This window comes from Zootoca vivipara, chromosome Z (assembly GCF_963506605.1).
Source record: "Zootoca vivipara chromosome Z, rZooViv1.1, whole genome shotgun sequence".
NCBI lineage: Eukaryota > Metazoa > Chordata > Lepidosauria > Squamata > Lacertidae > Zootoca > Zootoca vivipara.
In genome coordinates, this window is record NC_083294.1 from 27,373,879 (window position 1) to 27,400,824 (window position 26,946).

General features: G+C 40.9%; 1 protein-coding gene across 1 annotated transcript in view; it reads right to left on the reverse strand.

The window, feature by feature from the left end:
• BRWD3 (bromodomain and WD repeat domain containing 3) overlaps positions 1 to 26,946 on the reverse strand; it is an 80,620-nt gene that overhangs the window by 48,791 nt on the left and 4,883 nt on the right. The window contains exons 5-16 of the mRNA XM_035132474.2: positions 16,526 to 16,676; positions 15,985 to 16,083; positions 14,510 to 14,670; positions 12,333 to 12,554; positions 11,905 to 12,005; positions 9,570 to 9,640; positions 8,632 to 8,732; positions 7,618 to 7,658; positions 6,471 to 6,575; positions 4,920 to 5,073; positions 2,718 to 2,852; positions 756 to 884 (exon numbers count right to left, since the gene is read on the reverse strand). Of these exons, the coding sequence (XP_034988365.1) occupies positions 756 to 884; positions 2,718 to 2,852; positions 4,920 to 5,073; positions 6,471 to 6,575; positions 7,618 to 7,658; positions 8,632 to 8,732; positions 9,570 to 9,640; positions 11,905 to 12,005; positions 12,333 to 12,554; positions 14,510 to 14,670; positions 15,985 to 16,083; positions 16,526 to 16,676 (1,470 nt within the window). The remainder of the gene's footprint in view (positions 1 to 755; positions 885 to 2,717; positions 2,853 to 4,919; positions 5,074 to 6,470; positions 6,576 to 7,617; positions 7,659 to 8,631; positions 8,733 to 9,569; positions 9,641 to 11,904; positions 12,006 to 12,332; positions 12,555 to 14,509; positions 14,671 to 15,984; positions 16,084 to 16,525; positions 16,677 to 26,946) is intronic.

The window sequence follows — 26,946 nt, forward strand, 5'->3', positions numbered from 1 at the left end:
GTTGCTTTTAGATGTCTTTTAAAAGTTGTGTAGTTCATTATCTCCCTGACATCTGATGGGAGGGTGTTCCACAAGGTGGATGCCACTGCCAAGAAGGCCCTCTACCTGGTACTTCACTTCTCGCTGTGAGGGAACCACCAGAAGACCATTGGCAGTGGAACCTCAGTGATCGATGGGGGTGGAGACACTCCTTCAGGTATACTGGGCTAAAGCCGTTTGGGGCTTCAAAGGTCAGTACCAACACTCTGAACTGTGCTTGTAAACATACTAGGAGTCACTAGCTGTTTATATATAATATATATATACTCTAGAAATCCTTCTTTCTTGTGAGTGCAAAGAAGCTGCGGTTTAAGACAAAGCATGATCATGTGCACACACACTTCTCACATTTTCTTAGCCTTTAAAAAAATCTGTCTCCTTTTCACACCATTATTAGCAGTTTATAAATCAAGGACTCAGTTCCTCCAGACATTATCAGTTAATCAGTCCTCAAACCAGCAGCTATACAATAAACCCCACTGAGTAGGATTACTCTAGAGTAATTAGTTCCAGTCTGAACGTCTCCCACAGAAGAACAGTACACACATTCCATTTGCAAAGCTAGGCACTTTTAACATCCCATTAACTTTAAGAGAGATTTAAGTATATCCTTACATTTTCCTTGCAATTCACAGGATTTTAAAAGTGATTCATTCTGGCTGGATGATGTCAAACACTGCTAAACACCGAAGGACATTAAGAGTCCACCAACTCACCTTTTCATAATTCTTATTGCATCCGAATCCAAACAATAGTAGGTGCCCATGGGAATCTGTACAGGCAAAGTGCTGACCATCAGGGGAGAATTTACAGTCAAACACTGCACCATGGCCTTGGCCCTCAATCTGTAAAACACACACAACACCCATTTGGATCTGCTTAACTTTTCTGGACAAATTTATAAGCTGAGTTTTCCTTTATTTTAGGGGTCTGTACCGACAACAAGATTTGGTTCTGACCCCGATTCAGCACTTCAAAAAAACAGCCATTCTCAGCTCAAAGCATTTCAGACACTGCCCAGTTCAGCCCAGGTTCAAATTCACTTTCGGGTAAAAAAAAAAAAAGGCTTTGTCGTCTTCCATTCAATTACATTGCTTGCAGATTTCATTCACAATTTTTGGCAGAAAATTGATGAAATTTGTAAGCAGAGCACCTCTTGCCAAATCTCAGGAGGTGAGCTACAACAGTTCCTACAAGGATAGCATTCAAAGTTTGAGGGAGGGTAAAAAAGAAATAATGAAGATGATGCTAGCAATTACTATGACAACAACTAAAGGCATACTATGGCTTGGCTGGAAATAAATAAGAATCACTTGACATACAATAAGTACATGCAAAAGTACACACAAAGGGACCCTAAGAATTTAAGACTGACAATGTATGAATAAAATCACTTGAGACAAACAGACCACTTAACTTAAAGAAACAGACCAGAACTGAGGGGGAGGGGAGGGTCCACTGACTGAAAGGAACAGGTAAGCAAGCACAGGAGTCAATGTAATCAGGAGCAAATTTATATCAACAGGAAAGAGAAAGAACTAGGATTCAAAAGTAAAGGGTGGGGAAAGGGAGGCACTGGGTTAAACTTAGGTTAAAAAACACCCCTTTGCTCTGAGTGTGCCACCAGAACTCTTTTAAAACATCCCTTCCACAAAGCACTTAGTTTTTGCCAGCACCTGGCAAAACCTTTGCTACTGATTACAAATTAGACCTGTTAATCACAGCAGAGCTCTCCCCCACCCCCTTCCCACCATGCATGGTTTTGTTATATTGTAAGTTTAAGGGACGTGGGTGGCACTGTGGTCTAAACCACTGAGCCTCTTGGGCTTTCCAATAAGAAGGTCGGCGGTTCAAATCCCCATGACAGGGTAAGCTCCTGTTGCCCGGTCCCAGCTCCTGCCAGCCTAGCAGTTTGAAAGCACACCCAAAAGTGCAAGTAGACAAATACAGTGGTACCTCTACTTACGAATTTAATGCGTTATGAACGCACATTCGTAAGTTGAAAAAAATTGTAAGTCAAATCCCACAGGAATGCATTGGGAGAAAAAATTCGTAAGTAGAAGCAACCCTAACTAAAAATTCATAAGTAGAAAAAATCCTATCTAAACCGCATCCAAGATGGCAGACGGAGCTCCATTCATAGAGTTATTCGTCAGTAGAGGTACCACTGTAGGTACCGCTCCAGTGGGAAGGTAAACGGCATTTCTGTGCGCTGCTCTGGTTTCAGTGTTCCGTTGCACCAGAAGCGGCTTAGTAATGCTGACCACATGACCCAGAAAAACTGTCTGCGGACAAACACTGGCTCCCTTGGCCTGTAAAGTGAGATGAGCGCCACAACCCCAGAGTCATTTGCGAGTGGACTTAACTGTCAGAGGTCCTTTACCTTTACCATTAAGCTTAAAGAGACATTACTTTTACTTTCAGCAAGATGTATTTTCACCAATGACACCGAGGGTGGGTTCTCTCTGCTTTGGTATGAGGTGCCTTATAAAGATCCTGCACCACCGCAGATAAATAAACACACAGTAATTCTCAGATCTGTGGCTCTTAATTATGGGGTCATGAGTTCCACCCCCATGTTGGGCAAAAGGTTTTCTATACTGCAGGGGGTTGTACTTCCAACTCTACAAGTCTATGATTCTAAGATCTGACCACTCATTCTGGCTGCCATACAGTACCATGTTAAAGTAATTGCGCATTTTTGCTCCTTTCTCAAGGTCCCAAATGAAAATATTCCCATCATGGCCTGCAGAAAGCATGATCCTTTGGTCAAATGGGTGAGCTTCCAAAACAAACACTTCATCATCATGGCCCTGCAACAAATGCAAAGAAAGTAGTATTTTAAGAAGTAATTACTGTTCCATATAAGCTTCATGTTACATCCCCCCACTCTGCTCACTACATACACACAGGTGACCAATGCCTCAATCTTATGAAGGTGGTCTACATGTTTCTGTGGTCTACCACCTCAGATTGAAGGCTTCAATGACAGAACATTCTTTCATACCAAAAAGGTGTGTCACCCAGACCATCAGATCCTTGTGAATTTTAAGGAATCCTATGTGTCCACCACTATGCTGTTGCTGAACTAATCCCTGGGTTGGGGGATTCTAATAGTATTGATGTTTTATTAGTTGTTTGCTATTGTGTATTTTATATTGTGCTTTGTAAACCACTTTGCATTTTTTTATGAAAACTGGTATATAAATGGAAAAATGAATACCCCTAATAGACACAAAACTAGCATGTCAGAAGGGTTTTAACATAGAAAACTACAATGTCAGGTAGAAGCCCATATTCAGGGACTTTTTAATATTTTGGAATTGAGAGAGAATGGAGGCACATCCACACTGACCTCCTGTTTAAAGACAAGGCAATTGTTTTAAACAGTGGGTAGGTAGTTGGAAATGCAAGCAACTCTGCTCAAATGGGAGCAATCCCAATTTGAAGTGGGGACAGGCTCCACAGATATTTGCTGCTGGGGAATGAAGGGCACACCAGCCTCCTGAGTGCAAGTGATAGCTCTACACCAGGGATGTCCAACAGGTCGATCGGGATCAACTGGTTGATCCCCGGGCGCTTCCGTTCGATCACTGTCAATCATGGGCTCCTTTTCCTTTGCTTTTGCCTAAGCACTTTGCCCCCTCGCCATGTCCTCCATTTTCGCTGGAACGGAAGACGGAGTTTTCGCTGTGAGGCAGATTGTTATCATAGCGATCTTTTGGTCAGCGACTAATCCCCTTTCCCCCTTACTTTTGCCAGAACCCCCTAAAACGGAACTGTCCTCCCTAAAAAAAGCTCAACAATTTTGACCTGAATCCCCCCATATTTTGTTTCTGTGAGTAGATCGCAGTTTCTTGGGAGTTGGACGTTCCTTCTCTACACAACCTAGAAGACAATTGTCCCACTTGCCTGCCCTCTGCTCCCAGTTCACCCAGGTCAGGATTTTGTTATTGGGAATAGTCACACAGGAACAAAGAAGACTGCTCTACTGTTCAACTTAACAATGGAGAATCTTACTGAGAATACTTGAACACAAGAGCAGCTTACTTTTTTGGCCAAGCAAGAATTCAGCTATCCCTGCTCTTCCTGGGATCAGACAGTGTGATATACCTGCCTGTCATAGCATTTTCCAACCCTGTGGGAAATGTTTGGACACAACAGCTATCTGGAAGGATATTCTAATATATATATATATATATATATATATATATATATATATATATATATGTGTGTGTGTGTGTGTGTGTGTGTGTGTGTGTGTGTGTGTGTAACTTAATGTTGGGGGGAGGAGGTTAGTCCCACTTATATTATGAAAATTATAATTGTATTATGAAACACAAGTAATCCCCTCCACAAACAGTAAGTGGTATCTTTTATTCATTCAATTGTAAACACGCTAACATTTTCTCAGAAGTGCCTCAGAAGGGTTCCTTCATTGAAGTTTTGGTAAAAAAAATAAATATATTTATAATTTCATTAGTTAATTGATCAGTTAGAAGGGAGATGGATAGTAAACAACAGGAAAATCTTATTTGATTAACCAACCAACCATCAATCAGTTAGAATGCAGGAAAAATGATAACAGCTTTCTTCTCCCATTAGGAAAATGAAGCTATTTATTTGATCTATTATTTTGTTTTCTATATATTTTTTTGACGTGCTTCTGATAAAGGACCACCAGTCCTTGGTCCGCACCACTCCTGGAATCATCTGATGTTGTTTGCAAGTTTCTCAGCTGTTCTCCACAAGCATGATCACAATCTTAATTCTTAAAGATGCCAAAGCTTAGTGCCAGACCCCAGTTCAGTGGCACACAACAGAGAGAGCACTAAATGCAGATCCTCTTAAAAAGCTAATCAACTGAAGGTCTAACTTACAGTTAGGTTGTGAAGAAGCTGCCCAGTAGAAGAGTTCCACACTTTCAAAAGGAAATTGTTGACTGCTGTAATAACAGTAGTATCATAACGATCCCAAGCTACCATAGTCACCTTCAACTTGGACACCTTGTCTTCCCCAGACACTTGGCTATTTCTGAGAAAATGTAGACGTTAAAGAAGAATCTAGTCAAATGAAACTTTAAGTACCAACTTAGAGCCAAACTAAATGTGACACTGGGAAATCTTTGATCAGATTGTTTTTTGAAGATGTTAAAAGCAGCCATGGGATACATTGTGGCTGTGATACTAGGAACTTACCCTTCCCCATCCACCGTTTGTGCAGCTGCCCCAGAGGAAGAAACTACAGGTTCCAAAAAGGTTACTATTCCCACCCACCTGTCAAAGTGGCCTGCCAGGTGGGAGTGAGGAGCTGAAGATTTGGCCCACATGCTAGATCCTGTTTCCCACCCCTTTTTTTAAACAAACAAACTCTTCCAGTTATACATCATACTTGGCCTTAATTTCCAGATGTTGGAAACTGATTATCATCACTAAACCATTGTCAGTAAAAAGCTGGCCAGATCAAAACAATAGAGTCACACCTCGGCTCCCAAACACCTCCATTTTGGAATGTTTTGGCTCCTAAAAGCAGAAAACTCAGAAGTAAATGCTTCAGTTTTCGAACATTTTTCAGAAGCTGAAGGTCCAACACAACTTCTGCTTGAGTGCAGGAAGCTGTTGCAGCCAATCTGAAGCCGTGCCTCGGTTGTCAAACATTTCAGAAGCCGAACCGACTTCCGGGATGGATTACATTCAATAACCGAGGTTTAACTGTACATGCAAACAGTAGTATAAAGGAATTAACTTATTTAAACCTAACATTTTTCAGCCGCAAGAGAATACATGTAGAAAATGCAAGTTCTGTGAGCATTACACATTCAATTTTTGCTGAATCTTGAGAGGAAACAAGAAATGTAGCATAAGTAGCTTATAAAATAACCAAATGCTCTCTGAAAAGATCTGCCTCTGATATTCCTGATAATTATCCTGTTTGGTTTAATGCTCAACACAGACTACAAAGTTCCTTTCTGTGGAAACTCTGTCAGATTCTAATGCAAAAAAGAGCTCCCTCCAGTGCAACTCAATGTATCTCAACCAGGTACAGCTAGTTCAGAAAGTAGGCCAGTGCTCCCCTCTAGAGAAATGCATGTGCCCAATATTATGTACTGTAGCTCCACAAATTTTTAACAGCAAGCCGCATGCGCCACACATAACATGATGATGGGAAGCAACCAGAAGGGTACAGCTTATTGCTACTATGAATACCATGACAAAACCTTCCATAGGTAACAAGATGGTTTGGTTTCCCCAGAAACCCTGAGTTACACAAAAGCCACAACAGGAAAATTGCTAGAAGGGAGAGATGCTGAAACAGGTGAAGAAAACAAACATTTCTGGATTTCAACCACAGAAATAAATATTACTGTGTTTTGAACATTTGAATTCCTTTGTCTATTGAGGTTAAATTATAAACATTTTTCTGCCTTTTACCCAGTCATCTTAGTCGCCATCTCCAACACTATACTCTTCCATTCTTGCTGCTGATATTGCCAGATTCTGGCTGTTCCATCTCTGCTTCCACTGACAAATCTTAGTCTGTATTTCCGAGTAAAAAAGGAAAAGGAAAAAAAGTTACATGTGTAGGGCTCTGAAGCCCCTCTGCTTTGCTCTCCAACCTGCTTTCCCCCATCCCTTTTCAGAATTTGGTCTATGGGTACCCTGAACTCCTTCATAATAATATTTCCACTTTGTTTGTTTTTTAAGGGCCACTATCTTGTGATTGACCCTTCACTGGTACCCACAAAAAACACTTAACACAAAATGCAGCACAAGGGGGCAAGGCTTGCATGTGCCTTTGTTTTAGGGTAGCTTCACATGCACGTTCTAGATGACAGCAACATCTAGAAACAGCTTTCATGGCTGAACAAGCTAACCCTGGAACTCTTCTAACTCTTCAAAATGCAATGCTTTATACCATGTGGTCAGTTCACAGGCTCACTAACCAGATATTAAACATTTAGTAAGCATCGGAACAAAACTCAAGTGAACTGGCTTCTAGTTGCTTATCGGACGTTTTAATATAGTGGCTAGTTAACAGGTAATATTTTCATTAATTTCCTTTAATTAAAGTCACTTAGTGAATTAAAGTGGGATATAAAGGTTTTTTAAAAAAGTATAACACTGAACAACTATCCACTACACTTAACAGTGCAATTCAGAACACCTTGTCCCAGCTGAGATGTCACAGCCTAACCACAGTTTGGCCACTGGTGCCATTTTTCAGCTTTGCCTATTCAACCCATCACATGCTCTAGTTAACTATTTCCTGATTGCAGCAAACCATAGTACGCTGTTCAATCCAAGCCAAAACTGGAAGCACAATTTAGACTACTGTTTTCAGTTTTGCTTTGAATCAGAAGTCCAGAGAGATAGAAAGTTGCAATTGATCACTTTAAGATGAATCCCTTATTTTAATTTAGAAAATGTATATACTGCTTGACTGTAATAAAGCAGTTTACAATATGTTTGTAAATGACTCTTTATATCTCACAAGCGGTGTAAGAATTTTAAAAAAAAAAATTATGGAAAATCAAATGCAGCAATAACATCGTGGGAGAAGAACAAAAGAAATGCTTACCTGCCTCCACTGTTGCAGAACTGAACAGCAACTACTTTGTCCTAAAAAAATAGAAAATAATTGTTTTCATCAATACTTTTCTCTCCAGTCAACTTATGTACAACCCTGCTCTCCCCTATCCACATCTATTTCTAGAGTGTCCAAAACATCTTAGCAGCAAGTGTCAAGAAACATGCATCAGCCCTTTCTCTGACTCACCTGTCTTTTGCCCCAGTGTATGTCCAGCAGCATGTACTGAAGTCTATGAAGTCACAGGCTAGTGTTAACTGAACAAGAAGGCCAGCCCTATGCCCATCGGCCCCTGAAGATCATAATGTATCTTGTGTACCTATTGAACCCTGAGGTTACTGGCATACGACTTCCAGCCACCACGTTTCATTTGGATACCATGCATGCACAAATTAAAACCGGTAAGCATTGGCACTCTATGGAGGGGCACCTTCCTATTTGCTATCCCAAAACACTGGTGCTTTGATCATCCACCACTCCACATAACCATGACATTGGCTCAGAGCACCATGTACTTTGGTCATGGCATCCCATGGCCATGCTGCTTCTGTCAAAAACCAAACAGACACATATCACTTTACAGCAAAATATATTTGACAGAGAAAGAAACTACATGCCGTAATATTTTTGCCAAAACTAATTCCACCATTATAAGTGCACTGTATCAATCTTAACACCATTTCTGCTTATTGCAGAAGATCATGGTCAACTAACATGAAAGTTTTGTTACCCAACCATAGATTAGTCTCAGAACAGCTGTCGTTGCAGCCACAAAACTTCATGGAAAGCACCATGTTCCCTAAGACTCCCTTGTTTGTTTCAAAAGAGAAACAATTTTTCTTGCACATGCCATGAAGCAGCCTCTTCCACAAAAGATAATGAAGATGTTTTCCAGGCAAGATCTTTTATCAGGGTAGGCCTGTGTTGAAGTGCACATCCTAAACTTCTGAGCAGGTATTTTTAAAAAATAAAAAAAGCAAGTGCGATTTCCTGCTTCAGTCTTACCGTATGAGATTCTAATTCAGCAGTTTTCTCTGGAGACTCAGAACCCAAGTAATATATTCTTATCACATGGTCAGTGCTCCCTGTTGCAACAAACATACCACCTAAAAAGCAGGAGTGGAGCAGGAGACAAAGAAGACAAGAGGAAAAAATCAAGAAACATTACATATTTCATTCAACAAATCATAATTGTTGTTCAAATGGTAATGCCAGATTTGAAAAATAACATTTCAAGGGAGCAAAACGTGAACCAAGTGATGAATTTTTCCGTCAGGAGCTGTGAATTCTGAAAGTGTTTTATTATTCAAAGAACACTGACATCTATATTTGGCAATCTAAACAGATAAAATGCACACAATTATCCAAAACATTACCCTAGAATTACTGCACCATGGAATGTCAGGCTGAACCCTGCTTTGCCCCCTCAATTTGGCACAATACAAGATCATGCTAAAGGTCCCCAAAAATGGCATTAAGAACCTCAAGTGTTTTGCTGAAATACTTTTATAAAAAACCTAAACAATAAGGAATGTGTAACAGTAATTCACTTTATTTCAGGTTTCAAGAGAAATACTCAAGGGTGGAAATCCTAGTAAGAAAAACTGCCTACAAAGTAAAGCTGCTAACAAAATCAACCTGTACTAGGACTCAATATAGATTTAATGACATAATGCTGTGAAAAGTTAATGCTTGTGCCTGAAGCTGAAAGTTCCATCAATTATATTTTCCAAGAGCAACCAATGTCCTAGATCTCAATCATTTCCTAGATATTTTTGTAAACTAATATTGGCTCTGGTTAGAATCTTCCTGAAGTCTGCATTCTCCTGAAAAATTTAGTTGTGTTTTCTGAATCAGTTAGCTCTTTCAAGAACAAGCACCAACAATTTTTTACGGAAAACCATTCCCTACGTGGTTTCTGTTCCTGAAATATATATACATACCAGAGCTGAAAGAAGAACAAGATATCTGAACGCCAGGCCTTGACCTCTCAGCAAATTTGATTGGACGATCCCTGAAATGTAAATATGAAGCACTTTAATTACTGTACCTTAAGTGGTGCAAAGGTTATTATATAAACCTGTTAAGAAAACAATTTATGTTTGTACAATACGCAGTTGCTAGAACTGCAGCAGTCCATAGAGTATGATCATGGCTACTAACATGCTGAGAAAGTGCAAAATAAAAATTGGTAAGGTGTTTTGTAAGGTCTGTGCCCTGTCAAAACTAAACCAAACCTGGATAAAGTTTGTGAATACAGATATATAGAATCAGTTATAGTTTTCCTAAAAAGGGTTGATCTTCTGCTTTTCCCCAAAGGCTATGCATCTACTGGAGCCACTCGACAAAAAGAAAAGCCTCTTTTTAGAAAACTATTTTTAAAAATCCCAGTTCACCTGAATACAAAAATTGGTGTGCTAGAAGTTTCAATGGAGGGGAACCTCAGAACTGCAGGCTAAATGTCTGCCAGCCCTCTCTATCGAGCTATTCTTAATGTTCTTTTACATATGGAGGGGGGAGAAACATCTGACGTGTGGCTGGGATGTAGCCTACTGCATAAAGAGTTACATGTGTACTTCCACCCACTTTGCCTTTGACCACACCCATTTCTTCCTCTGGTGCTGCCCGCTGCCGGCATGTGGGGCCCCCAGAAGATTGCTCAGGAGAGAATGGAGCTTACAGGCTGGAAAAGGTTCCTCACCACTGGTTTAGGAAAAGACCAGTGAGCAAATTATGCCCACAGTACCCATCAGATTACAGTCTACCTCTTCACCCCCACCTGAAACTACAAATGTCTCAGCTGTGGGACAAAATCTCCTGGCTGAGTCAGAAGACTGAGGTTGCAATTTCCTGGGAGTGCTTTTTAGTAGAAATGTATAGAATTGCACTGTTAGGAATACTTTTCACTGTGCTTGTAGGGAGATTCAGCGGCTCTCCCAAAGGACTGAAGATTTCAATGAGGATATACAATGGTATGAATCTACAAAGTTTTGTTAAAACATTTGACTTAGCAAGAATTTAATTCATCTCTTTTCATGGCCATATCAAGCTGCACCCTAGAATTCCATTCTTTTACATAAAATTCTTAAAGTGGGGAGGTTCTGGGAGCTTAATCTGAAGAGACAGCATGGACAGAGCCATGCCAAAGTTCCGGGGGTGATGCTATCCCTGATGGCATTATATAGTCCTGCTTTGCAGTAGTATAAAAATTTAGGCAAAATCAATCAATAGAATAAATCTCTAGGTTGGGAAATATCTCTGCCTCAGCTTCCACTCAGTTTAGGATAGGAACGGAAACTTTTTCCAGCCCAAGGGTCACATTGCCTGAGGGACAACCTTCTAGGGACAGCATGCCAGCATTGAGCAGGTCCAAAGACAGAAGTAGGCAGTGCAACAGGTGTGACTCTTAGCATGGTATAGCAGACTGTATCCCCATCATGCAAAAGTCACAGGGTTTACATACACGCACCTCCATTGAGGCACTCAAGAAGCATCATCACAGCTCAATCTCATATTTGTCAAGCAAAAGCACTCAAGGAGGCCACAGAGCATGGCTGGTGGGGGATGTGACCCCAAGAGTGTCTTGAGAACCAGACAAAAAGGCCAAGAGAGCTGCAACTGTCCCCTGGGTCTGAGGTTGCACATCCCTCATTTAGACCATGTTGAACAAAATAGAACAACAGTTCAGCTCAATGAAAAGGAGCTTCTAGGAAATACAGGATTGCCATAGTTCTGTATTCTCCATCCAAAACATCAAGCCTCAACAGTAATGTGGCCCTTGAGGCCTTTTTTGTGGCCTTTCACAACATCTGACCCCCCCCCCCGGCCCTCACACTGGGCTCTGACAGGATCCTAGAGTCCTCCTGCCTCCTTCCCAAAGCCTAGTTAGCACTCTTCCAGCTTTGGGAAGGGGGTGGGAGGGCTCTAGGACCCCACCAGAGCCTTGCACCTCCTTCCCAAAGCCTGGCACCTAGCTTAGCCAGCTTTGGAAAAGCAACGCAAGGGCTGGAGGTGTTACAGATTTTGGGCTCACTTCCACCCAGTGGAACAACAGTGTGCTGCCCGTGTTGAATTACTCTTGCAGCCCACTTGGTAGAAAACTTGGAACAGCCCTGGTTTAGACCCTACAATGCTCTACAGTGACCCAAGGTACATATAGTGACGTTTATAGCACAGCAGAAGCTAAGTCATATTGTGGCAAGCTGACCTAAGAAAATACTGATGTGTCCAAAGGCAGAAAAATTAGCTAAAATAATAAATCTAATGTAATATACGTACTTAAATTTCATTGTATCTGAATGCCATTGCCAGAAGCAGATAGTTCCATCAGCACCTGTAGAAGTGAGGTATCGAGTTGTTCCTTTTCTTGCTGGAGAAAACTAAAGATTTTAGAAAAAGATACTGTAAATTGGTTTTAGGATTCCCCCTCATTCTTCCAGCTTAAAAAAAAACAACAACTTTTTTGCCAGGCATATGAAACACACTCACTTAATAAATATTGTTCTGAACTGCTTTTGGCCACAATAAAGTAAACAAAAAATAATAAAGGCTAATCAATAAAATAGGCCATCACAAAATTGTTTGATGGATGAAACTTTCAAATCATTTGAGGTGGATTTAACATGCATTTGGTCAAGCAAATGTAGTCTTGCATCTCAGTGCTAAACAAAAGCAAAGGAAACAACAACAGTGTTCACCCACTTTACCTGTATAGAGGTTATTGAAGCTGTGTGGCCAAGCAGCACTGCAACTGGTGCACAGGTTCGAAGACACCAGACTCTGACTACTTTGTCACAGCTGCCTGCAGCAAGGAGGGTGTTATCATAACTAACAGCCATGTCAGAAATTTCAGCCGAATGTCCTCGGAGTGTTGAGAGCAAACGTCCATTATCTGTAGCCCAAATTTTCACCAAGCAATCATCCGAACCCTAATGTTTCACACAAAAAACAACATCCAAAGTATAACATGGAGAAGTGCCACTGTTTTCACTATGACCCTAGAGATGTATGTATCCCTTCTTTTTGCTAACTGCCTGAGTGCCATTAGGTTTAGTAGTAGTAGTTTATCCCTGGCCTTCCTCCAAGGAGTGAAAAAGCGTAAACAATTTCCTGCACCCACCCGCCCTTTATCCTCACAACAATCCTGTGAGCACAATAGTGAATGTGTTTTGGTCTTGGATATTTGACACAACTTCATCAATAGCAGGTCAACCCCTGTTGCTTGACCATTTCTTAGCACTGCTGCCGCTGGAAAATTACCTTAATCCAACAATTAAGCATAATTATATTGTATTGCTTATGGTGGTGGCTCATATGGTCATTGCTCAACAATTGAAATCATGTATACAGTAATACTATTTAGAGATAGCATTCAATAATGTCTGGGATATAGCCCTGTCTTAATGTCATACACAACACAGACAAGTGATGAGTGTTGCAGTGAAGAAAGACTGGTTCAAGAGGGTGGATGGGCTATACTGAAGCATAATAATCACATAAAACTGGTAATGATTCTTCTAAGGTAATTTATTTATTTTCTGTGATCTATTCTGAGTCATAAATAAATATTAAATACCTTTATTGGTATCACAGTATAAAACATTTAAAATCACTGGGATAATTTAAAAGACAAGGGTGAAGCTGTTGAAGGTCAAAGGTCACACTGAGTGTCTGAGTCTATACTAATTATTTTACAATCTGCAACTGGGTTCTGTTATGTTTACTCAAAGTTTCTGTTTTGTTTCCTTGAAGTCAATAAAAATTATTTTTAAAAACCAGCCAAGGACCCTGTGATGTTGGACCGAGAGAATGAAATTGACCCAAGGTCCACTAGTGATTATAGGGATTAGAACTCAGAACTCTCTGATGACTTAGTCCATTACTCTAACCACTACAACAGAATGCTTTCATGCCCTGTTTGAGAGTGCCCCAGAGTCGTGTTTTGACTGTTGTGAGAAGCAAAACATATAGCTAGATGGACCTTGAGTCTGGTCCATCCTAACTTGGAGTGCTTCGTGCTGTCCTGCAAAGAAAATGCTAAGGTTGTATGAAGGACTAGCAGCTTGTGTAACATTCCCGTAAGTTATTTTTGAGCTATAAAAGAAAAGTAGCGAACACGAAACCAAGAGCATTACTCAACATTCCTCTTGGAAAAAGTGGGGTTTCTAGATGATTGACTATAAACCAAATATAAAACCTTTTCATTTTCTTTTTGAAGGATACATGCATTCTTTCTTTTCTTTCTTTCTTTTAGTAAAAATCACATAGTCTTCAACTGGTGGGTTGGGAGCCACTGCCACAGAGGTATGGAACCTCCGGACATCAGTTTAATTGGGTCGTCAGGTCTCATCATTTGTCCTAAAGACTACTTCAGCCAAGCCCATTTCAGCCAAATACCCAATACCATATAGATATGACAGCAGGTGTGGGCAGGTAACATCAGGACTTGGATGAAAGAGTGCCTGCAAAGCCCCCTGCACAGGGCTGTTGGTGCTTGGGAAGCATAGTACAGGCATTTTTGCAGAAGTTTTATTTCAAACCACATAGGCAAAAATGGGCCAACAAGTGATTTACGGCTTTACAACTGGACTGCCCCATCCAACTGCCAAGCTTGACCCACAAATGTGTGTGGAGATAAAGATCTAGCCCCCTGGTCAGATCCAGTTCCCCATGTCCAGATCTAAGGTAGATCACAACAGAAGCATTACCTACCACTATACAGATATATGCAAAAATATATGAGGGGTAAATAAGAAATGAAGCCTCAGGTGTGCTTGATTTAAAGGAGGTTCCTAGGTCTAAAAAGAGTATTATGACAGAGCAAAACAAACCAACAAACTAAGTCAAGCAATGTTTTGAAATATTGCAGTTTTCTTCAACTCACTGTGAAAATTCGCCTCCCAGTGCGATCAAAGGCTACACAATACACAGAGGATAGATGCCCAAGAATTCTCTTGTGCATCTTGATGTGCTGGTAGAAGGACGAGGGGAACAAATGGCTGAAACGCCCATATCCAGTTGTTTGCCTGGCACAGATTATATTTACTAAAAGCGAGGGAGAAGGGAAAAACACAGTTATCCCTATGACTTAAATTGCTGTAAATCTACTTATCCACCAATAAAACAGAGGTTCGCATGGCAACCATTAGAGCAGTATCAGGTGTAACAACAGGTCTGGCCTACTTATTGCTAATATTAGTTGAAAACATGTAAGGCCATCTCGGAAGCAGTCAGGGTGGATGCAAGGGGACTACAGAAGCTCCACCCTCCCACTGAAAAGCCCCTACACAGTATAAGGGCTGGTACAATGTGTTGGTATCAGTAGTACAGTATAGGCCTGGCAGTGCCAGATTTATGGTTTGCAGGGCCCTGTGTATGGTCCTCTATATTCTTGTGCTCAAAGGTGATTTCACCAAAACATGCTGGGTATTTCACTATTTTATTAAACATATTTAATGCTATTTTGAACACTGCCTCTCTTTTTTCCACTCTTGCTTATTTTGTTAAGCCTCCTGCTACTGCCATTTAAAACGGTTCCTTTCAAAGTCTCTGTTTTTTTAAAATAAGCATTTTTTTAAACCTAGGCTTCACATTCCATCACTGTTATACACATACATACTCAAAGTTGGGTTTTGAGATTTTTTTCTGTTTATAAACAAAATTTAAAATTATTTATTTTTACTAATGTTTCAGGGTTTTATTTTTGCTCAGTAGAATCATGAAGTGTTATCTACTCCCACCATATGATCTTTAAAAGAGGTCATCTAGATGGTGCTTCAGTGGATACAGTTTGCTCACAATCAGGATTTCATTTACTGCCATATTTTATCATCTACAAATTTCTTCCCAGGGTAGATTTAAAATTAAACAAATTCCCCCAGACAAACATGTCAACAACAGAATGAATAGTCCTGCATTTACAGCAATAGATTAGATCAGGCATCCCCAAACTGTGGCCCTCCAGATGTTTTGGCCTACAACTCCCATGATCCCTAGCTAACAGGACCAGTGGTCGGGGAAGATGGGAATTGTAGTCCAAAACATCTGGAGGGCCGAAGTTTGGGGATGCCTGCACTAGATAGATGTATTTTTGTCTTTTCCATTTTTTTTATAAAACAATTTTTTCTTACAGGCAAAATAAGTGCATATTTTGATGCATTCTACATGTATGATGGCAGGAATTGCTGATGATACTAATAATGTTCTAGCTGGGGAAAAATTACTTGCCCCATTATATTAATGCTCTTTCTATGATGCCATAAACCTAAGTTAACTTTTGGGCTAAAGAAAAATTTCCAACACAAAAAGCCACTCCACAAATAATAAACATGCACTTAAACACTGTAAGTTATTCCTTACCCACATTTGGTGATTTCGAATAGTTTGAAGGTAGTTCAGGGGGCCTTCCTCTGTAGAGAGCTGCAAATGCTGATACTTTCCAAGGTGTGTGCCTACAGTCTGTGTGAATAAGATTCAAAGCTGGTAAAAATCTTGAGTTGAATGCTTGAGCTCTACAACCAATCCTGCTTTGTTTTGCCGGAACTATGGAAGCCGTGACTTCTCTGAGCTTGTTCTCATCCCTCCCTTCTCTGCAAAGCTATTTCTGGGAAATGCTTGTACGTATTCAAAAAGGAAAGAAATTTCAGAAAAAAGCTTTCATGAGATGCAATGTTGCCTGTTTCAACGTTTCATTACTTTCTTTCTGCCTATTTGCCCATTTATTTTCAATGTTAACCAGAAGTGCAATTTATGTAAAAAACACAAAATAACATGTTATTTTTATTGCTTGCTTTATGTATGGTAAGTTTTTTTTATAGAAAGTTAGGCCACTTTCAGGGCCTTTGTAAAATGGTACTAGAGGTTTTAAAATATGACGAAGGAAAAATGCCACATATCTTACCTTTGGCTGACCTTAGTAATGACTGCCGTCCCACTCCCAGCAAAGTCTGCACCCCAAGCACACTCTGTGGGATCTCCTTATCCAATAAAGGTCCAATGCGTTCACAGATTTTGAGAAGATAGTCTGGAGAGATGTGAGCATTGGCTGCCACCTAAATTATTTTTTAAAAAGATAATTAATGTTAGAGCTTTTCTTCTATTTCCCCAACATATCAGCATTTTTCAGTTTATTGAGTGCCAAGCTCCTGTTTCCTGTTTATCTGACTACAAGGTGGAGGGAAATGTCCTCTATCCCACACCTAGCACAGACAGTACCTCAAAATACAATGCAGTAAAAGATGAAAAGAAGCAGCACATCTGCACCAGCAGTGATGTAGGTACAGCCTTTATATTCACTGCAATTGGGGAGGCACTTGTTTCCAAAGTGCCTAACTTCCCAAGACTGTTAGGAATATTTTCATTTAAAAAAATAAGCTAGAAAGCTTAAGAGGAAAAGCACACACAAACAAACAAAAACAAACCCAGAACTGTGCTCAGTTCCTAAACTAATGTGAATAGCAGTCTCCTTTGAACTAGTGCTCTAAACCCCACCATTCTCAGGTGAAGAAGCTGCAAACACAGAGGACATCTTGGAACAGAAGGAGGGTTTGCTCTCAGAATCAGTCTTAAATATCCCTATCTCTTTGGGAGTTCCAGTATCAGAGACGCCTGTGATGCCAGTGCCTCTCTGGCTTGCATTCCTCAGACTCCAAGGAATCTAATTTGGAGGCCACCTAGAACTTTGGCCTCCCTCATGCCTTTTAAGAGTTGAGACTGTTCATGGAGCAAGGAATGTTGCTCAGAGGAAGCTGCAATCCTCTTTAAGGCTGTCTAGGTTTTCTGCTTGTTGGAGCAACATTCAAGCCTGCCCTGTCCAACCACCACTCAGAACTGCCCAACTTGCTTGTTGCCTTTTGAATTTTGATCCCTGCTTTGCCTATTCTTACTTAAATTGAATGACCCTCTGCTTGTCTGCCAACCAACCTTTCATTGACCTGACTTTGCTTCCTAGTTTTAGAACCAGTGCTGGCAGTATGTGGCATATTGTTCCTAGACTCTGTGCCAAGCACAAAGGCCACACTTGGGCAAGAACCCAATTCCACAGCTGGTGCCACTGCCTAGGACACAACACAGTAATTGAGCTAATACAGTAAGCCTGCAACTTATGCACATTAAACTTGTGTACATTCAGGTTTACACACATGGCAATAAATAAATAAATGAATAAAAATAGAAAGGAAACAGAAAGGGGCAGAGTGCTAGGAAAAATGGCATTGGCAATCCCAGCCCCCATTGAACCCAATGGGTTTCAACTACACACAATTCTGGCTTTAGGCACGATCTGCGGAATATAACTACATAAGTTGAAAACTTACCATACAAGATTCTCTGAACGTGCAGCAAGTCCCAATAAAGCATCAACCCTCCTCCCCCAACAAGTCTCCGACAATGTCTATGTCTTGATTCAGGCATTACACCAAACTGCAACTTGTGCTTCCAAATGAATAGGTGAATAGGAATTTGGCATCTGCTTATCTGCTTTCATAGAAATCTGCCTCACACCAGATCAGACCATTTGTCCGTCTAACCCTATGGCCTGGTACACACTTAAAAAGCCATGATTAATAGTTTATCAAGGTCAAAAACCGTGCCAGAGCTCCTCCCCTGGTGATCATAAAACCACAGTTTGTTCTTGGCTTGATTATCATAGTTTCTTGGGGAGAAAGAAACTACAATCCTGCTTCAGATGTAACTACAAGTCAAGGCTTCATGGCTTGTTGCTTCTGTCTGTGCCAGTGGAGAAGCAAAGTGGGAGTACCCTGGCAGCAGGCACAAGCAGTACTGCTCAATCCTGCAAAGCCATTGGCCATGGCTTATCATTATGTGTGAACTAAGTTTCTGACTAGCACTGACTACTTCTTCTTGGGCAGAAATCCTTTCCCAGCTCTGCTACATGAGCTTCTTTTTAACCAGAGTTGACAGAGAGTGAACCCAGAAGCTCGTTAAATTCAAAGTACATGTCACCAAACTTTCACTTTTAATCTGCTCAGAAGTCCCAATTCAATGGTATGATCAACTCCAGAAGATGGAACAATGTTCATAGCTATGATTGGACAATTCAGGTATCAGCTCAAATGATAATTAAACCAAAACAAAATTTGATATTAAATAAATTTATACAAAGGAACCAGCTGGTTGAGAATATCTGAACCATATTTAAAAGATTACAAATGTTCCCCCTATTGCACTGCACACACCAAACTAAATTGCATTTAAATGTCACTGTTAATACTAACCAGGGCTTGAGACAGGTTTTGAAGAAGTGGTATCTGCATATCATTTCACCTGTTTAAAAACTTACTTTTTACCATCCCTAACACCAATAAGTAGCATTTCTGTTCAAGCTGTAAAGTAAATGAAGTTTGGAAAGACAGTATATATAGTGTCTGCCAATAATTATAAACTTTACAGCCCTCAATTTCCCTGCCAGGATACCCTGAGTAGACACAACATAGAGAAAGCCAATCAATCTCTACTACTAAACAGATTTTTTATAACGGTGAATTAAACATTGAGTTACACATATAATTCTTCTCTGTGCAGACAAAATAGAAAAGGGAGTCAATTCTTACTTACAGCTATTTCACATAAAAATGGTTGCTTTTGCCTCTATGTGATCCTTCCTCAGGCAGGGAATTATGTGGGGAAATGTACTTTGCTAAAATATCCATAATTTTGGAAACTCGAAATGCAACAATAAGGGTAATCACACAAGCAGAATGAAACAGGCTTGTTGTAAGAGTCACAGAGCAAATATGCAACTAACATACTACTAACAACAACAACAACAACAATGTAATAATAATAATAATAAATTTCTTATACCCTGCCCATCTGACTGGGTTGCCCCAGTCCAGTCCAGAGAAAAAACAACAACAGCAAGAACACCAAACATTAAAAACTTCCTAAAACAGAGCTACCTTCAGATGTCTACCCAAAATTATATAGTTGTTTAACTCTTTGAAATCTTCTGAGGACATTCCACAGGGCAGGTGTGACAACTGAAAGTGGCTTCTGATGTTTCCCTGTAGCTTCACTTCTCACACTGAACCGACAGACAGAAGGCCCTTGGAGCTGGAACTCAGTGTCTGGGCTGAATAATGGGGATGGAGATGCTCCTTCAAGTACAGGCAACGGCCAATTTATGCACGGCCAATAGCTGCGTGATCCCACACAAGTGCATGGTGCCAAACCCAATGTGACCCTAAAATGTCACTAAAAGAGCGGAACGGGGAAAGCAATGGGTTGGGGTAGAACGCTTTACACGGGCCCTGCAAGCACAAGCAGGGCTCCATGCAAAACATGTACAGTGGTGCCTCGCTTAACGAATGCCCTGCTTAACGAAATTTCCGCTTAACGAAAGGATTTTTCGAGCGGAGCTTGTCTCGCTAGACGAATGCGTTTTACGAAAAATTCGTCTAGCGAATCGCGGTTTCCCATAGGAATGCATTGAAATTCAATTAATGCGTTCCTATGGGCAAAAAAAAAGTCGAAAAAAATTCAGTACATTCCTATGGGATTCGCTAGACGAATTTTTCGCTATAAGAAAAGACCCGTGGAACGAATTAATTTCGTCTAGCGAGGCACCACTGTAGTCCTGTACTCCTTTGAGCACATGAAAACCAGTAGAAAATATTACCATGATATGCAGAATTTAAAATAAGGGTTTTTTATTTTTAAAAAAATGGTCTTAAGTACAAACATAAAACCTAAGCTGACAATAATATTTGTATATTTATTTACTGTAATCTCAGTCCACGTTAACATTTGCACATTGCAGAAATACTACAAAAGACGCTACTTAGTGTTTCTTATTAAAAAAAAAGACAATATTGTCATAGACATCTTGCAGTTGGGGGAGAGGAGGGATGTACCACTCCCTGTTTATCTGTTTGCTTTGTAACACAAAAAACCTCAATAATTTTTTTTACAAAGACAATATTGTGGGCTTTCTTTTGCTTCTCAGGACATGGGATGACCACAATGTCTAATTTACAGATTAATTTGCAAAGGGTCTCTATGCATAGAGGACACCAGAGGCCCTTGCAATATACAAGTGTTGTACTTTTTCCCACGTACACATATGGCTGCCAATTTTTATTAGGAGTATTTTGGGGAATACTGCAAAAGGAAAAGGAAAACATGTCCTCCACCCATGATGCTGAGTTGCCTGGCTCTTGATGTTGGGGATCCTGCAGGCCCACCTTCTCCACAACACAAATACACATTTGAAATCGATGGTAGTAGTTAAACTGAAGACTCAACGCAACTGAGTTGCCTGCATTCTAAAAAAGTTAGCTGATCATCTTCCAAACACAAGGAAACATTCTGAACATAAGTAGTTTCCAACTATCTCATTCTGAAATCATGTTTCCCTCCCTTGCTCATATTAACAGTTGTACCTTGGTTTTTGAACAATATAGTTCTCAAAAGTTTGGGCTCCTGAACACTGCAAACCCAGAAGTGACTGTTCCAGATTGCGAACTATTTTTGGAAGCCGAACAGCTTCCGCTTGACTGCAGGAGCTTCCTGCAACCAATCAGAAGCCATGCTTTGGTTTTCGAACGTTTTGGAAGTCGAACGGACTTCCAGAACAGTTTCCGTTTGACTTCCAAGGTACAACTGTATTAGGAACATTTGGATATTCTCTTCACACAAATTAAAATACATTGCGTAATCAAATTTTGCATTTTAATGTTATTCCAAAATCTAACATTTATAGCTTTTTAAAATTCATATAAAATGAGGGTTCTCATAATTCTCAAAAGATTATGTAATTTAGCAGTGAAGTTTCTTACTATTTATTGTTAATTCACCAAAGAACTAATGGTGGCATACATACGGTAGGTCTCCCATTTTTCCCTTCACAACACCCCTATGAGCTTAGGGTGAGAGAGTGCTGCTTGCCCAGGAAGGAATTTAAACCAACTAAGTAAGGAGGCAGTGAGAGATTTTACTTTCTTGGGTTCCATGATCACTGCAGATGGTGAAAGCAGTCACGAAATTAAAAGGCGCCTGCTTCTTGGGAGAAAAGCAGTGACAAACCTAGACAGCATCTTAAAAAGCAGAGACATCACCTTGCTGACAAAGGTCCGTATAGTAGTTTGGTTAGTATAGTATGGTTTTCCCATTAGTGATGTATGGAAGTGAGAGCTGGACCACAAAGAAGTCTGATCGCCGAAGAATTGATGCTTTTGAAATATGGTGCTAGAGGAGACTCTTGAGAGTCCCATGGACTGCAACAGCAGCAAACCTATCCATTCTGAAGCAAACCAGCCCTGAGTGCTCACTGGAAGGAGTGGCTCCAATACTTTGGCCACCTCATGAGAAGAGAATACTCCCTGGAAAAGACCCTGATGTTGGGAATAATAATAATAATAATAATTTATTATTTATACCCCGCCCATCTGGCCGGGTTCCCCCAGCCTCTCTGGGCAGCTTCCAACAAAACAGAAATTCTAAAATACAGATGGAGGGCACAAGGAGAAGGGGACGACAGAGGACGAGATGGTTGGACAGTGTTCTCGAAGCCACCAACATGCGTCTGACCAAACTGTGGGAGGCAGTGGAAGACAGGAGTGCCTGGCATGCTCTGGTCCATGGAATCACAAAGAGTCGGACACGACTAAACAACAACAACAAGTCAGAAATGGAGAACCCTTTTCAGTCTGAGGGCTGCATTTCTTCCTGGGCAACCTTCTGGGAACCACATGCCAGTGGTGGGCAGGTTCACAGGCAAAAGTGGGTGCAGCAATGAATAGAAGCTAAATTCTACACACACTCCTCCATATCCTCCATCCAGGCAAGTAAAAGTCATCATCGTTCAAGGCAAAACCACTCGAGGAGGATGTGAAGCAGGGCCCGTGATGGATGTGGCCTGAGGATAGCCCCAAGAGCCAGACAAAGAGGACTAGAGGGCTGCATTTGGCCCAAAGGCCTGAGGTTCTCAACCCCTGGTCTAAGGCAGACATTCTCTAGCAACTTTGCCATACCAGCTCTCTTGCAGACAAGGGAGAGGGCAGGGATAACAGATTTAGAAAAGCAACTTGCCTAAGGTTACCAAGTGAATCCTGCGGCTAAGGTAAAATTTGAACTACACACTTCACAACTTACAAACTGCATTAAACCAGATCTCAGTAAGTATCTAGCAATTTATATCCCACCTTCCCAATCGTAACAAATGCCCAAAGTAGCTTATACCATGTTCCTTAAAATCCAAAAGCTACATAAAAAGCTACAGTAAATAAGGAACAGCAGTAAAGCCCAGGGCTCAGTGGGCACATTTACACCAAATCTTGGATTAATAGCAAGCAGTGGACAGCTGCTCACAGCCCCTTTCTTGTGCCCAGATGAGAAGACCCCATTCTCGGCCTGACTGATGTGATCCAAAAGAAAGCAGAGCACTACGTTTGGTACCAGCTTGGCTGCAGGAGTTGCCAGAAGGAGGTTATAAGGCACCATCCAAGCATGTGTGTGCAGGATTTACTGCTTTTCTTCTCCCAAGGTTTAGGTTCAGATTTTCCTTCTCCTAGATGGGCTACTTTCCCAGATTGACAAGCCCCATCTGCCCCTCACTTCTGTCTACAGCATGTGCAGAAACCATCTTCTTGATCATTGGACTTACTATTGGTCCCATCCACTCAATCTGCCACAGCCTGTCTTTGCATACAAGCGAAGTCCCTAATTCACCAAAGGTTTGAGAGACCCATTGGCTACCCTCACCTGGTTTAGCTAGTCAGTCGAAGCAGTTTCCCAGGTGTAGCCAGTTTTGCATGCTGACAGCTTCTAGGAACCACAGGTGAGAGCTGAGTGCAGGGTGGAGACCAAATGTGGACAAACTACCCTGCAAGAAGCACAAAGTGTTCCCCACCAGAGGTACTACTTCACATAAGATCATTATTGTATAATAAAAAACATCAGAGCACTAGCCCATTCCTTAAAAACAGTGGGTTCCCAAGGATTTCTTTAACTTTTAAAGCTACAATGTAAATTTGTGACTCATGGCAATATTTTTAAAAAAAATAAATGCTGCTTGTTAAGTAACAGCCACAGCGAAACACATTCAAATCAAAGGCTGGGAAAATACTACATAGTAGCACCGTTTTCGAAGAAAGATTTTTATGCAGGTAAAAATGATTTCCAGTTGTGAAAAACAACAACAATAATTCCCCAGAGCACTAAAGCTGACAGATTCCTTACCTAAGGTATTTCTTTTATCTTGTTGATTTTTATTGGCATATCTGAATTGACATATTCACAAGGAGAGATAATTTGCACACACACAAAATGCAAAAAAAATCCTCTTTTTAAAGAACCATCTACACAGATATAACACTGATACCTGAACAAATAAAATTATCTGGCATAGAAATAACTTTTTTGATTTTTCAATACCTGGCCTGAAAAACAATATAACGTTCAAAGGGATAGAATAAAATAGCTCTATCAGTACACATTTGTGTGTGTGCTCTAGGCTTGCCATACGCCCAGAAAATTCCAGACATGTATGGAAATTGGATGCCTAAAATGGCATCTGGGGGAATATTTTTCCAGGCTTTTTCCCCAGGGTGTTTTTGTGGGGCGCATGGCGAGGGCTCCAGCTGCCCATGGTGCCACTGCTGTTGCCACTGGCCACTGCCTGCTTCGCTTGCCCATGCATGGCCACCCTGTTGGAGAACCGCTTCTCCGAGATACGGGTGGCATGCTAGGTAGCAGTGGTGCTTCAGCATGTGGTGGCGGTGCAGTGTCCTAAGCGCGGCAGGCTCTTGCTGCGGCCACAGTGCCAGCACCTGGCATGCCTTTCCTAGGCAAGCTTTTCCAAGCCTGCCTGCCCAGCCACAAGGTGCGAGCACTCCTGCCCGATGGTTCCCACCATTTCCTGCAGGTAAAAGAGGAAACGTGGGCTCGTGTGTGTGTGTGTGAAAGAGAGAGAGAGAGTGCTATACAATTGCAGCTCTTTTGGCGTTTTTCTAAAAAGAGCTCAATAATTTTAGGGGTGTCCAGGTTTATACTTTTTGAAATATGAGAAGCCTAGTATGCTCTCCCCCCCCCCCACACACACACAGGTTAAGCTAGATCAGGGATAGCCGACATGGTACTTTCCGGAAATTTTGGATTAAAAACTGTTAGCCCAAGTCATCATGGCTGATGGTTAGGCATCATGGGAATTATAAGTCGAAAACATCTGGAGGTCACCATGTTGACCACCCGTGAAGCTAGATGAGCAGTAGATAATCCTACCCCCAACATTCTAAAAAGCAGGAGAGATGTAGATTTCTACTGCCAAAGGAACACCTGTGTTCTACTATTCAATAAGAAGGTTGTTTGTCTAGCTAAGTGTCACATGTCTATGCACCAGGCATGCAAGTTACTCCCCTCAGAAAGTTCAGTGCTCCCTACTTCACAAATAAGGACTTAAGATGAACCCTGCTGCACCAGGGAGAGTGTTGTTGTGCCAGGTCCTGGTTGCAAGCTCCCCACAGGGATTTAGTTGTCCACTAAAAGAACAGGAAGTTTGACTAGATGGGTCTATGGCCTGATCCATCAGAGCTCTTCTTATGTTCCTATCAGGCCAAAGGTCCGTCAAGTCCACCACACTGCTTGGTACATTGATCAACCTGATCCATCTAGGAAGCTCACAAATTGGAGAATGAAGCAAATAATGGCATACACACACCCAATTCAATCAACTGGTATTCAGAATCATACTGCCTCTGAAGCTCCAAGTTTGTTTCATCTGTGTTGGCTACAAACGATTAATCTATCTGTCAAAAAGCTATCAAAGCCCTTTTAAAGATAATTTAAGATAGTGGCCATAATAATATTTTATGACAGGGAATCCCATATATTAATTACATCAGTGTAACCTATACAAGTGATCCCTCTTTTTTATTATTATTCTTTTGTCCTGATGGAATTGTCATAGATAACTGCCTAGGTGGCCAGTTGCAGAATGGGACAGGCAGGAGAATAAAAACCAAATTAACCAAGGTCAGAACAAAAGATAGCTGGATTCTGGTGGCTCAGTAAATTTAATGCAGTGCTGCAAATCAATAGTTACCTTAACCATTTGCAAAGTGAACAACTAAATAGTGCAATTTGTTTTCACCCTTGGTATGAAACCCTGAAAGGGTAGACCAGAGGACAATTAATCGGTAAATAAAAAGCCACTTGATTCTAGCAAACAGGTATGATTGGAGAGACATTTGGAGTCCTGGGTATGTCAAGATAAGGAAGAAACAAAACAGTGAAGCTGCTTTGTTTTGTAAAAACAGCTGCCAGTAAAGAGAATGGGGACAATATCCATGCATCTTAAACAGGATTTGTTGTTATGCTATTCTGTAGTTCATAAGCAGAACCCAGGGGTCCCACCTTGAATAAAATATTGGGGATCCCAAGTAAGCCCTGCCCCCACATACTGGTAATCAAATGATGCAGTGCATGGACACCATCTGAATGACAATGCCTATTAATTTTTTTTTGAGGTGGCTAGGAGTTGGCTCCTATGGCAGAACCCCATCACCACTAATAGCTTGGGGGCAGCTTTGCCTCTAGTCTTCTGAACTAGAGGAAAAGCTGAAACCATTCAAGTTTTACTCAAAGTAGACCCACTGAAATTAGAGGACCTAGGTTTGTCACGTTCATTAATTTTAATAAGTCTACTCTGAGCAGGGCTCACATAGCTGGACTTTACCACTGTCTGGCCTTTCTGGCACTTGTAGCTAATGAATTATATGACAACATGACCATCTAGACTTTTTGCTATAATTTACATATTATTAAGATACATACACTCTTTATCTGCATTATGAAGGAAATAATATTAACCTCCCTTACCTGGTGCCTGAAAAAACAACTGAGACAATGTATGCATGTAAAACATTTTTCGCACTGGAAATGTGCTACAAAAATATTTAATCCATGATTGTATCTGCACTTGCTCTGCGGTCTTCCTCCAGAGGTACCTTTGGTCTCTTTTCAGGGCAAGTTACCCTGTTTCTCATATTTTAAGACATACCCATAAAATAAGCCATAGCAGGATTTTTAAGCATTCAAGGAATATAAGCCATACCCCGAAAATAAGACATAGTGATAGGCACAGCAGCAATGCTGGCCGCGGCAGGAGGAGGAGGAGGAAAAAAATAAGACATCCCTTGAAAATAAGCCATAGTGTGTTTTTTTGAGGAAAAAATAAATATAAGACGTGTCTTATAATATGAGAAACACGGTAATTATTTCAGCCTTGTTTGTCTTCTGCTGGTCTGTGAGAATTATATTTTATCTTGCTGTTTTGATTTTATTTACAAAATTGCCTTTTATTAC